The sequence below is a fragment of the Phascolarctos cinereus genome, unplaced genomic scaffold (assembly GCF_003287225.1).
Source record: "Phascolarctos cinereus isolate Bilbo 61053 unplaced genomic scaffold, phaCin_HiC Scaffold_5;HRSCAF=322, whole genome shotgun sequence".
NCBI classification, from domain to species: Eukaryota; Metazoa; Chordata; class Mammalia; order Diprotodontia; family Phascolarctidae; genus Phascolarctos; species Phascolarctos cinereus.
Window position 1 is genome coordinate 287863273 of NW_027555958.1, and position 12999 is coordinate 287876271.

Consider the following 12999-nt stretch of genomic DNA (forward strand, 5'->3'; position numbering starts at 1 on the left):
TTTTATTATTACAAAACTGCTTACATATTGCCAGGCCACAGTAAGTATTAAAATAATTTCAAGGAGAACATCTGGAAGCTTCTCATCTGAATACTAATGCCTGAGTTTTGGGTATGGACAGTCTTTATTCAAGGAGTTCAGAACATTTAAATTACAGATCCTAATTTTTTTTTAACTGAAAAGCAAGCATTTTTAGTTCCATTATCTTTTTTCCTTTCTCTTTCTTTAAAGAGTACAGACAGATCAACAGACCAGGAAGAGCCCTTCAAAGGAAAAATATGAAAATGTAACAAATAAGCCAAGAGAGGCAATGACAGGATAGGATCAAATAAATGGATAGTATTCTATTGTTCAAATCCTATATAACTGTGTTTCTAAGGTTCTAGAGTTAAGGTGCTCTTGAATGAAAAAGAAATAAAAAGATTCTGTTTGTGTGGAAGGAAAAAGTACACAGTGCAAATTACAAGTAATTTTCTGAAAACATGGAGAATGGAAGTTGTAGTAAATGATGGTAGTTGCTAATATCAAGTTACAACAGGAGTGTTAAAAGGAATGATACTTACAATTAATGAAGAAAAGAAAGGAACAGAAAAGAGATAAATAAGGAGATCAGTGCAGAAATGTGAGAGCTAATTTAAAGGAACACTGTCTTTTGGCAATCTCCATCCATCCAGTCACAGAATAAGGATATTTTACGCCCTTCAAGGTAAATGATTTAGATCTGTTCTGCAGGTAGCACAACAGTGAAAATAACAGAAGCACTGGGTGCAGATTTGCCTCTGTTGTCACTTAGAAGCATTGGGCTTGGGCAAATCACTTAACCTTTCTGAGCCTCAGGTCCCTTTAAGGACTTCAAGTCTCTTCCAGCCCGAAATATATGACCCTGTACTTTCAGTCATTTAAGCTGGACATTTCCTCTCTGGCAGAGGCTTTTAACTTTTCCTTGTCATGAATGTCTGCTCTACAGCATCTTCCTGAGCAAAGGTAATGTTAGGCTATCACATTAGCTAAGTGTTTATACTAGAGATGATTACAACATCAAGGTCCAAGTCACAAAAATGACAAAACTGGTGACAGAAAGATGAGTCACAGTGAAAAGTCCAAACACTAACTTAGATGGGCTTATAAATCCTTACAAATCCTAAGGATTGATTTTATATCCTTTACCTTAAGGAAGGCAACCATAACTGAACCATGACAGAAACGTTCAGTTAGCTGATTTGTAAAGTCATGTAACCCTAGTTATTTTCATTGAACAAGGCTCAGTTCTATGCCAAGACAATATGTATGAAAGCTCTGGACCTCGAAGTTCTTTCTTCATCCCTCATACGTATAAGAGGTTTTCCACAAGAAGCCCAACCACCCCAGAGGATAGACTGAATGTACCATACCATGGCCCATTTCTGTCTGGGCATAAGTGCCAATAATCTCCAGGTTCCAGGCTGGTATGAAGAAGCGTTCCTGCTGCTCCTGGGTTGCCTGGTGAAGTAATGTGGGCAGAAACATACCCAAGTGAAGGTCCAAAGGCTCAGGACGCCCACGATGCACAAAGCTGTGAAGGGATGCCATGGATGGGCATTTGAAGGTCATCAGATGCAAGACATTCATCAATTTGGGAAGACAGATTAAGGGAAGGAGACAAAAAAGACCTTGTATAAGTAAGAATTAATTGTGTAGATTTCAGTATAGATGAGGAGCACCATCCATTTCTGTATCAATTTAGAAATTTAGGTTATTTTGATTTTTGTGAGCTTGCTACATAATACTTCCTAATGCTTCTTAAACTAGAAACTATGAAATTATTTTCCTTGGGATGAGTAGCTACTGACTCACAGAAAAATAATTATCTCATGGAGTATACATGCAGTAAGTAAGAAAGATCCTTAAATTAAAGGAAATAAAAATTTTAGAACAAGTTATCTTAAATTAGGGATCAATTCCATGTTGCTTTAAAAGGAATTAGAGACCTGAATAAGAGAGTTTGGTAACATATATGGTACCTTTAATGGCACTGCCATGCTATGCAGCTGCTTTGGCCTTTGGGGACAACTACTGAACAAAAGGCGATCACTCCTACAAAGGGCTGGCCATTCTTAGACCAGCTTTTCTAACCTAGTATTTTTTTTAAAGTTTTAACACAAAAGTCTCAGTATAGATCTCTGATATAATTCTCTTTATGTCACAATCTCCAAAAAACCCCTCAAAAACAAAAACAAAAACCCCCAACTCCTCAAAACAAGAAAACCCAACACCCTACCACATTTTTTTATAAAGATGTTAATTATCTTCTTTTGAGCTAATACAGAAACAGACAGTGCTCTTCATCCCAATCATTTATTCAGAAAATCAAAATCAGAGAGATCCAATAAAGGAAATGATAAATATACTTAAAGAGATAATGCACAGTAAATTTTCATTTATGATTGTAATGAACATATTTAATTAAGTTGATTTCAAACTAATTTTCTGAGATTAATTTTCCATTAAAATGTCTAGGAATCCAAGAATGTTATTTAAGTTTTTTTTTTCCATGTTCAGTCATAGTAAAAGTCACAGGTCCTTACAGTTGGAAGGAATTCCATCAATACAATCCATAATGCAAAGGAATCTCAACTCAAATGGTCACTGAGCCTGAATGCACTAGTGTTTTTATAAAATTGTTTTGGGAGGGGGCAGAGCCAAGATGGCAGAGTGAAAGCAGTGTCTCGCTTAAGCTCTCCCCCAAATCCCTCCAAATACTCATAAAAAATGGCTCTAAACAAATTCTGAAGCAGCAGAACCCACAAAAAGACAGAGTGAAACAAATTTCCAGCCCAAGACAACCTGGATGATTGATCAGAAAGGTGTATCGCGCCGGGCTGGAATAAAATTAAGGGATGAGGGAGGATTATACTCAGAGAAGAAGAAAGGGAAAGGTAGAATGGGGTAAATTATCTCACAAAGAAAAAACAGAAAAGAAAAGTCTCTTACAGTGGAGGGGAAGCAGGGGAAGGTGAGAGGGAATGAGTAAATCTTATTCTCATAGGATTTGGCTTAAGGAGGGAATAACATACACATTCAATTGGGTATGGAAGTTTATCTTACCCTACAAGAAAACAGGGGGAGAAAGGGACAAGAGAGCAGGGGGATGACAGAGAGGAGGGCAGACTGGAAAAGGGTATAATCAGAAGTAAATACTTCTGAGGAGGAAGAGGGTCAAAAGAAAGAATAGAATAAATAGGAGGGCAGAATAGGGTTAAGGGAAATAGAGTTAGTTTTTCACAACATGTCTACTATGGAAGTGTTTTGCATAACTGCACACGTATAACCTATATTAAGTTGCTTGCCTTTTCAATGAGGGTGGGTGGGGAGGGAGGAAGAGAGGAAATTTGAAACCTAAAGTTTTAAAAACATGTATTTTTAAAAAAAGTTTTCACATGCTATTGGGAAATAAGAAATACAGGAAATGGGGTACAGAAGTCTATCCTGCCCTACAGGAAAATAGAAGGGGAAGGGGATAAGAGAAGGGGGGAGAGAAAGAAAAGAGGACGGACTAGGGGAAGGGATATTCAGAATGCATGCCATCTTGGGGTGAGGGGAGGGTGAGATGGGGTGAAAATTTGGAACTCAAAAACTTGTGGAACTGAATGTTGAAAACTACAAATAAATAAATTTATATAAAAATAAATAAAATAAAATTGCTTTGGGCATTTTGCCATTTCTAGCTATAAATTTATCTTTTAAAAAATTTAATTTTTAAAATTAATTTCTTTTAGTTTTTCAACATTCACTTCCACAGGATTTTGAATTCCAAATTTTCACCCCATTTCTCCCCTTCCCTCTCCCCAAGCCAGCGTGCATTCTGAATAGCCCTTCCCCCAATCTGCCCTCCCTGCTATCAACGCCCCCTTCTCTTATCACCTTCCTCTTCTATAGGGCAGGATAGATTTCTATACCCCATTGCCTGTATCTTAATTCCCAGGTGCACATAAAAACCAATTTTTAACATCTGTTTTTAAAACTTTGGGTTCCAAATTCTCTCCCTCCCCACCACCCACGTCATTGAGAAGGCAAGCAACTCAATATACATTATACATGTGTAGTCATGCAAAACACTTCCATAACAGTCATGTTGTGAAAAACTAACTATAATTCCCTTCATCCTATCTGCCCCCCCATTTATTCTATTCTCTGCTTTGACCCTGTCCCTCCTCAAAAGTGTTTGCTTCTGACTGCCCCCTTCCCCAATCTGCTCCCCCTTCTATCATTCTCCCCTCTCTTATCCCCTTCCCCCCATTTTCCTGTAGGGTAATATAGATTTCTATACGCAACTGAGTGTGTATCTTACTCCCTCCTTAAGCCAAACACGATGAGAGTCAGATTCATTCATTTCCTCTCACCCCCCCCATAAAAGCTTTCTTGTTCGTTTTATGTGAGATAATTTACCCCATTTTACCTCACCCTTTCTCCCAGTACATTTCTCTCACCCCTGAATTTTCTTTTAGATATCATCCCTTTATCCCTTCATATTCAACTCACCCTGTGCCCTGTCTGTGTATATATATACATTCTCTCCTACCACCCTAAAAATGAGAAAGGTCTCATGAGTTACAGATATCATCTTTCTATGTAAGAATGTAAACAGTTTAACTTTGTTAAGTCCCTTATGATTTCTCTTTCCCGTTTACCTTTTAATGTTTCTCTTGCGTCTTGTATTTGAAAGTCAAATTTTCTATTCAGCTCTGGTCTTTTCATCAAGAATGCTTGAAAGTCCTCTATTTCATTGAATGTCCATGTTTTCCCCTGAAGGATTATAGTCAGTTTTGCTGGGTTTCTTGGCTGTAATCCTATCTCCTTTGCCCTCTGGAATATCATATTTCAAGCCCTCTGATCCCTTAATGTAGAAGCTACTACATCTTGTGTTATCCTGATTGTGTTTCCACAACACTTGAATGTTTCTTTCTGGCTGCTTGCAATATTTTCTCCTTGACCTGGGAATTCTGAAATTTAGCTATAATATTCCTGGAAGTTTTCCTTTTGGGATCTCTTTTAGGAGGTGATGGGTGGATTCTTTCAATTTCTATTTTATCCTCTAGTTGAAGAATATCAGGGCAGTTTTCTTTAAATAATTTCTTGAAAGATGATGTGTAGGCTCTTTTTCTGTCCATAGCTTTCAGGTAGTCCAATAATTTTATCTCTCCTGGATCTATTTTCCAGTTTAGTTGTTTTGCCAATGAGATATTTCACATTGTCTTCTATTTTTTCATTCTTTTGGTTTTATTTTATAATTTCTTGATTTCTCATACAGTTATTAGCTTCCATTTGCTCCATTTTAATTTTTAAGGAATTTATTTTCCTCAGTGAGCTTCTGGACCTCTGTTTCCATTTGACCAATTCTGCTTTTTAAGGCATTCTCCTCATTGGCTTTTTGGACCTCTTTTGCCATTTGGGTTAGTCTATTTTTCAAGGTGTTATTTTCTTCAGTATTTTTTGGGTCTCTTTTAGCAAGCTATTTACTTGTTTTTCATGATTTTCTTGCATCACTCTCATTTCTCTTCCCAGTTTTTCTTCTACTTCTCTTACTTGCTTCTCAAAATCCTTTTTTGGGTTCTTTCACGGCCTGCGACCAATTCATGTGTTTCTTGGAGGCTTTGGATGTAGGAGCTTTGACTTTGCTGTCTTCTGGTTGTATGTTTTGAACTTCTCTGTCACCAAATTAAGATTCTACAGTCTGAGTTTTTTTGCGCAGTTTGCTCATGTTCCTAGCCAATTACTTGACTTTTAAACTCTTTGTAAAGGTAGGGCTCTGCTTCCAGTGTGGAGGGTGTACTGTCCCAAGTTTCAGAGATTTTGTGCAGCTATTTTCAGAGATACTTCTAGGCACCTGTAAATTATCAGTTCTTCTAAGGTGGTATGATCAAGGGTGAGGTGTTTATTCCTTTCCTGGCCTGTGCTCTGGTCTGTAAGTGACCACAAGCACTTTTTTCTGCCTTTGACCTGTGAGGAGGATTTCCCTCTCCACCACCATCACAAGCTCTGCCAAGTCAGAGCTCCTGCTCACCCTAGGACCGCCACCAGAACTGTGACCCAGCTCCAAGCACAGGCAAAGCAAGACAATCCTGCCTCAGCACCAGCAAAGAGATTCCTACAATCTCCCTCTGATCAGTCCCTCAATCTCCACACCATCTGTAGGCCAAAAGCCCTGGAAGCAACCCAGGGCTGCGCCAGGACTGGGGTCAGACCGCATTCCTCCTCTCTCACAGAGGTCCAACAGACCTTTCCTACTGACCTTCTAAGTTGTCTTTGGCGTTTGTGGGTTGAGAAGTCTGGAAACAGCTATAGCTGCTAGGGATTCAGTCTCCTAAGGCCTGCTCTGGGTTCATTGAGGCCTACATGGCCCACACTGAACCGAGCTCCTCTCCCAGCCTGGTGCAACAGACCTTTCCCATCCATCATCCAGATTGTCTTGGGCTGAAAATTTGTTTCACTCTGTCTTTTTTGGGTTCTGCTGTTCTAGACTTTACTTACTTACTTACTTATTTATTTTTAGGCAATTGGGGTTAAGTGACTTGCCCAGGGTCACACAGCTAGTAAGTGTCAAGTGTTTGTTCTGAGGCCAGATTTGAACTCAGGTACTCCTGACTTCAGGGCCAGTGCTCTATCCACCTAGTGGCCACTCTAGAATTTTTTTAGAGCCATTTTTTTAAAAACAGTATTTGGAGGGGTTTGGGGAGAGCTCAAGCAAGTCACTGCTTTTACTCCAACATCTTGGCTCCACCTCCCACAAATTTATCTTTGTGAAACCTTTATTATGCCATCCTGAAAAATGTTTAATACTGACTTAAAAAGTTTTCCATTTCTAACTTTCGAACATTTAAACATAAAAGCTATACATCAGGAAACAACAGTCCAACAAGAAATGAACAAAAATCCCTCCTAAAGCCCTCATTTAAAGAGGGCTCAGAAGCCTCACCATCAACTCTTCATTTCCCACTATCTTGGTTTCAACTTGGTTCCCATTCCCACAGTTTTAACTCCACCATCATTACTTCTCTCCTATCCCACTCGTATCCCCCCAAACCAAACCAACAAAAAAACCTACCTCTTCCCAAAGCCCCTATTTAAAGAGGGCCCAGAAGCTCTCTTTAAGAACAAACCTTTAAGAAATCATCTAGTCCAATGACTCATTTGACAGATGAGGACAATAATGTTAAATGGCTTCCTTAATACCAGTAGATGGATCTAGGATTACCACCCAATCAATAAATAAGATACTGAATATCTACTCTGTGCCAGCCATTGTGCTAAGGGCTGGAGACACAAAGACAAAAAAATTAACAATTTCAAGAACCTTGCATTCTGACATACACAAATTAAGGTATATAGAGAATAAAAACAAAGTAGTTAGAAAGGGAAATATTTTTGTCAAGATAACTATTTCAAATTACATGGTAAACTATTATGACAAGAATCCAAATGTCCTGCAAAAACAATGTCCTAAAATATGCCTCTCTCTACATTTGAAGCTCACCATCTTCCTGGCAGGAGGTAAGTAGTATGTTTCATTTTCATTCTTCCTTACTTATGACTTACAATTGCATTGAAAAGCTTTTAAAAGAATATCAATTCTAGCACCAAAAAAAAATGTATACACAGTCTGTAAAACCGGTTCTGAGAACTTAGATGTCAAAGTAGAAAGAAACTTTAAAAATTTAAAACCTTGGCATGTAACAAGCATAAGGAATTCAGAGAAACATTGGAAGACATGTATGAATTAAAGCAGAATAAAATAAGCAAAACCAGTAGAACAAAATATAAAATGCCTACAATTACTGTTGACAAAAACAACAATTAAAAGCAGTATAACTCTGAAAAATCAATGTAGGAATCCAGAAAAATCTAGGGAAAAAGTGTACATTGGTACATTTATACAATGGAATATTATTATAACAAAAGGAACAATATGAAATTTCAGAGAAATATGGGAAGATTTATATGAACTGATACAGAGTAAAGAAAACTGAACCAAAATAACATATACAATAAGAGATATACAATATAGGGGAGCTAGATGGCGCAGTGGATAGAGCACCGGCCCTGAAGTCAGGAGGACCTGAGTTCAAATCTGGCCTCAGACACATAACACTTACTAGCTGTGTGACCCTGGGCAAGTCACTTAACCCCACTACCTAGCAAAAAAAAAAGAAAGAAAGAAAGAAAGAAAGAAAGAAAGAAATATACAATATAATAATACAGAACAGAATTCAGGTCAAATACAATGGCCAATGTTGGTTCTAGATGACTGATATTCCTTCCTTACTTGAAAAGTAGGTTTTCTGGAAGATATAACTGACTCCATTTTGTTCTGTCTTTGCCATTTTGGCATATATGATCCTGCATGAACTACAGGATCAGCTGCAATATCTGATTCCCTTCGGTGTCTTCTTTCTTCCCCTAACTGGTACAAAAAGACTTAATTGTAAAACAGAGGTCTTCAACAGCCTAATAAGTGCTCCACTCCTTTATCTACCCTGATTGCTTCTTTTTGATTTAATACTACTAGCTATACATACAAGGACACATGCCTTCTCAATCTCCCATAGCTAATTAAGTACATTTTTCTCAGCTGGGACACTTTTTTCCCTTGGAATAACGAAATGCTCTATAATGAGTCTTTTTTCCTTTGTCTCATGTAATGTATGAATAATGCTAGTCAAATTGTGAATGACATATGTTTTCATCAACTACTGATGAAGCGTATCACATTATGAGCGAATAAACTTAAGTAAAATCTGTCTCTGATTCATGTCTGTTGGCTTATTGACAATGGCTAGTCCATCACCTAAAGAAAATTCATACAACACTGTTAAAGGAAGGTAAATTATAAAAGCAAAAATTTATATGTACTGTCAAACACATGGTGATTAGTTTTCTTTTACTTTTTTACCATTTAAAAAAGTTACAACTAGTTGAAAGAAAATTTGGCAAGATAACCAACCAAACAAAATCTTCCCCATGGCATTTACAGACAAAAATGGAAGAACTATAGATTAAGTAAACATGGAAAAGATGTACGAGTATCTTTATACAAAACTACTTTCTCCATCATGAGCTGTGAAGTTACCACAGCTGGATGCAAGACATTGCAGTCTTGGATGTTTTTATAGAAGAGGTCAAAAGGGCACTGAATAAAGCAAATTCAAGAGAAACAGCTGGCTTGGACTAAGTATATATAGAAGAGATCTGTGTTGGACACAATACAACTGTGAAGGCATTGAAGGATTCAAGATTATCTAAAGTAGGAGAAGGTTATCAAAGGCATGGAAAAAACCTCAGACATTATTAATACTGTAAAAAAGGTGAGATTCAAGAAAACATCAGTAACTACCAACCTGCATTCCTGGTCTCCCAACTATACAAAATTCCTACAAGTGCTATCTATATGAGAATTAAGGGGATCCTCAATAAGGATATCATCTTGATGTTTCATGTGTCTCCAGGAGTTAGCACAGTACTTAGTACACAGTAACATGTTTGTTGATTGATTATGGTCTAGGCCAACTAGCCTCATTGCTATTTCTCATATATCAAAGCTGACACATAGGAAGCACTTAATAAACGTTTGCTGCTCAACTATGGTCTAACCCAGACCTGCACAATTTGGCTGTAGGTAGGGGCCAAAATTAAAATAGGCTAAACTTCTTTGGGCCACAGATAGGTTTTTAGAGAGGCTCACTTTCCAAGTAAAGGTGTAATTAATGATTAAACTATTTCTCAGAAACACTTTTTTTAAATTGGGATATAATCCAGAAACTGTAATCAGCAAACATTTCTTTATGAAGTCACCTTCAGTTCTGACTTCCCAGCAGCAGCAATTTCTTTAGAAATCTGAAAACTAATCTTAGTAGTCACCTCATTTTCTGAGTTTACTTTCTTGAAAAACCATTGTTTCCCACTGAAATTTTTCAACAATCTGGATGCTTTAACTTGTTTTTCATTGGTGTCTAATTTGTTAAGTCAGGATGTTTTGATTCAAAATGGCAACAAAGACTATAGTCCTTTGGAACAGCTATTACTTCTTGGCAAACAAGGAACAATATTTTGTCTCTTGTATAAGTAAACAATCATCTATTTGTATACTCTGGATTAAACACTCTATGTTCTGATTTGAACTTCTGTTTCTTTTCATTTTACAAAGTCACTCCAAGGGGGGCTCACTGGACTGCCTTGCAGGAGCCTGATCACTCCCCATTTCATGGCTGATCTTCAGCCATGCTTTGTGTTAGCGAACTATTTTTTTTTTAATCAAAATGGATGTCTTAATAAAGCTGAGGAGGAACTCTCAGGAGTTCAGGCAGCCTGCTAGATGCTTCTGCTGGCCAGTGACAAACTTTTAGACTAATCCAGGGCCATCACAGATTTCTCTCAGCATTTTTAGTGTTTATGTTCACTTAGAATGACAAAAGAAATGACTTTTAGGAAAGGGTTTTTTCCTTCTACACCAACCTTCCCCCTCTCAAACGTGAAATTAAGATTCTGCTTTGCTTTCTGATCGCAAAAAAAAAATCACCCCAAAAACTTAATTATTAGAACCAAAAAAATTTCCACAGTAACTGCTCATATACAAAGAAATACCAAACTGAGTGTGTGACCTTGGAGAAAGCGCCAAACACTCATGTAAGTTGGAAGGCGACAGTGCAGTGAAGGAGGAGATGAAGCCCATTGTTGACACTCATCCCATATGTGCTGTCAGGTGTCACTGTGGCTGCACTCACTTTGTCCCTGTTCTATGCCAGTAACACACAGATAAAATAAGACTCTCCCTCCTATCAGACTACAGACAATGGCTGGTTGCCATGGGTCATGTGACAAACAGGAGAGAGTGCACATGGCACAATAGTGACTAGTGGAAGGCAGGTTAAGCAGGCATGGACAAAGCACTCGTTAGAGCTTTACTTACTTTTACTTTCTACATTTTTCATGGGCCACCCAAAATCCTTCCCGCAGCCCATACGTTGTGCAGGCCTGGTCTAACTGACCAACTGACCTTATTGTTGTTTCTTACACACTGAATTCCACCTCCTATCTTTGTACCTTCACCCTTGCTGTTCCTTCTGCCTAGAATGTTCTCCCTGCTCACCTTTGCCTCAAAGAATCTCTTGAATATTTTAAGATTCAGGTCAAGCATTATCATATACATAAAGCCCTTCCTGATTCCTTCACTTCTAGGGCCCTCCCTCTCTAAATTACCTTGAATTATTCTACATATAATTGTTTATGTACACGTTGCATCCCCCACTAGAATATAAGCTCCTTGAGCGCAAGAACTGTTTCATTTTTATCTTTGTATCTCCATTGTCAGGCACAGTGTCTGGTATGTGGTGGATATTTAATAAATATCTGTTACATCACTAATGTGAAAATATTTAATAGAAATGTATATGTACAGCCTATATGAGATTCCACGCTGTATTGGGGGGGGAGGCGGGAAGGGAGAGGGAGAAAAATTTAAAACTCAAAAGCATATGGAAGTGATTTTTGATAAATCAAAACAAATTAATAAAAAAGTTTATCTGTAATAAGTAGATTCTGAAGGATTTATAGGGAATTTTTCTTCTACCTGAATAGAAGCTTGCTTATATGACAATAACATGCTGTCTTATGCCTCAATTGATATCAATAACCAGAGACCAAATAATGCTTTGTCATTTTGGCTAATAACAATAGTAACAGCTAGCTTTCATATAGCATCTATTATATGCCTTCAACCATTCAAAAGGTCAAGACAAAATTATCAATCTCTTTCTTTACCAACCACAGTACCTTTGTTATTTTTTTTCAAAATTTTAAACATTTTTATTTAAAGTTTTTGACTTCCAAATTCTATTCCTCCCTCACCTCCCCCCTCCCTGAAACAGTAAGCAATCAGATATAGGTTATACATGTACAATTATGTAAAATATTTCCATACTGGTCATTTTGTAGAAGACTCAAATAAAGGGAAAAAAATGAAAGAAAGTGAAAAATAGCAAGCTTCAGCCTGTATTCAATCAGTATCAGTTCTTTCTCTGCAGGTGGGTAATTATGCTTCATCATTAGTCATTTGGGATTGTCTTGGATCGTTGTATTACTAAGGTCATTCACAGTTCTTCATCAAACACTAGCGCTGTTACTGTGTACAATGTTCTCCTGGTTCCGTTCACTTCACTATGCATCATTCATGTAAGTCTTTCCAGGTTTTTCTGAAATCATCTGGCTTGTCATTTCTTATAACACAGTAATATTCCATTACAATCATATACCACAACTTAACCATTCCCCAACTGATAGGTATCCCTTTGATTTCCAATTCTTAGCCAGTACAAAAAGAGCTGCTATAAATATTTTTTGTACAAATAGGTCCTTTTCCTGTTTTTTGGATGTCTTTGGGATATACTCAGCAGTAGCACTGCTGGATCAAAGGGTATGCACGGTTTTATAACCCTTTGGGCATAGCTCCTAATTGCTCCCCAGAATGTTTCACAACTCCACCAATTGTGCATCAGTGTCCCCAGTTTTCCCATATCCCTTCCGACATCCAACATTTTTCTTTTTTGTCATATTAGCCTGTACTCTGATAGGTATGAGGTGGTATCCTCAGAGTTATTTTAATTTGCATTTCTCTGATCAATAGAGATTTAGAGTATTTTTTTTTCATATGACTTAATAGATAACTTTGATTGTCTGAAAACTGCCTATTCATATTTTTTGACCATTTCAATTGGGGAATGACTTGTATTTTTATAAATTTGACTCAATTCTATATGTATTTGAGAAATGAGGCCTTTATCAGAGATACTTGTTGCAAAAAATTTGCCCCAGCTATCTATTTTCCTTATAATTTTGGTTGCATTGGTTTTGTTTGCGCAAAAACGTTTACATTTATATAATCAAAATTATCTGGTTCACATTTTGTAATGCTCTCTATATCTTTACTCCTAAATTTTTCCCTTATCCACAAATCTGACTTCTACACTATTT

General features: G+C 37.3%; 1 protein-coding gene across 4 annotated transcripts in view; it reads right to left on the reverse strand.

Moving 5' to 3' along the window:
• The window catches only part of ACOX1 (acyl-CoA oxidase 1), a 52684-nt gene that overhangs the window by 21124 nt on the left and 18561 nt on the right, over positions 1-12999 (reverse strand). For 3 of the 4 annotated variants that reach the window (XM_021002461.2, XM_021002464.2, XM_021002465.2), the window contains one exon: positions 1392-1552. The exons of the other annotated variant lie outside the window; for it this stretch is intronic. In XM_021002461.2, the coding sequence (XP_020858120.1) occupies positions 1392-1552 (161 nt within the window). The remainder of the gene's footprint in view (positions 1-1391; positions 1553-12999) is intronic. 4 annotated transcript variants of the gene reach the window in all.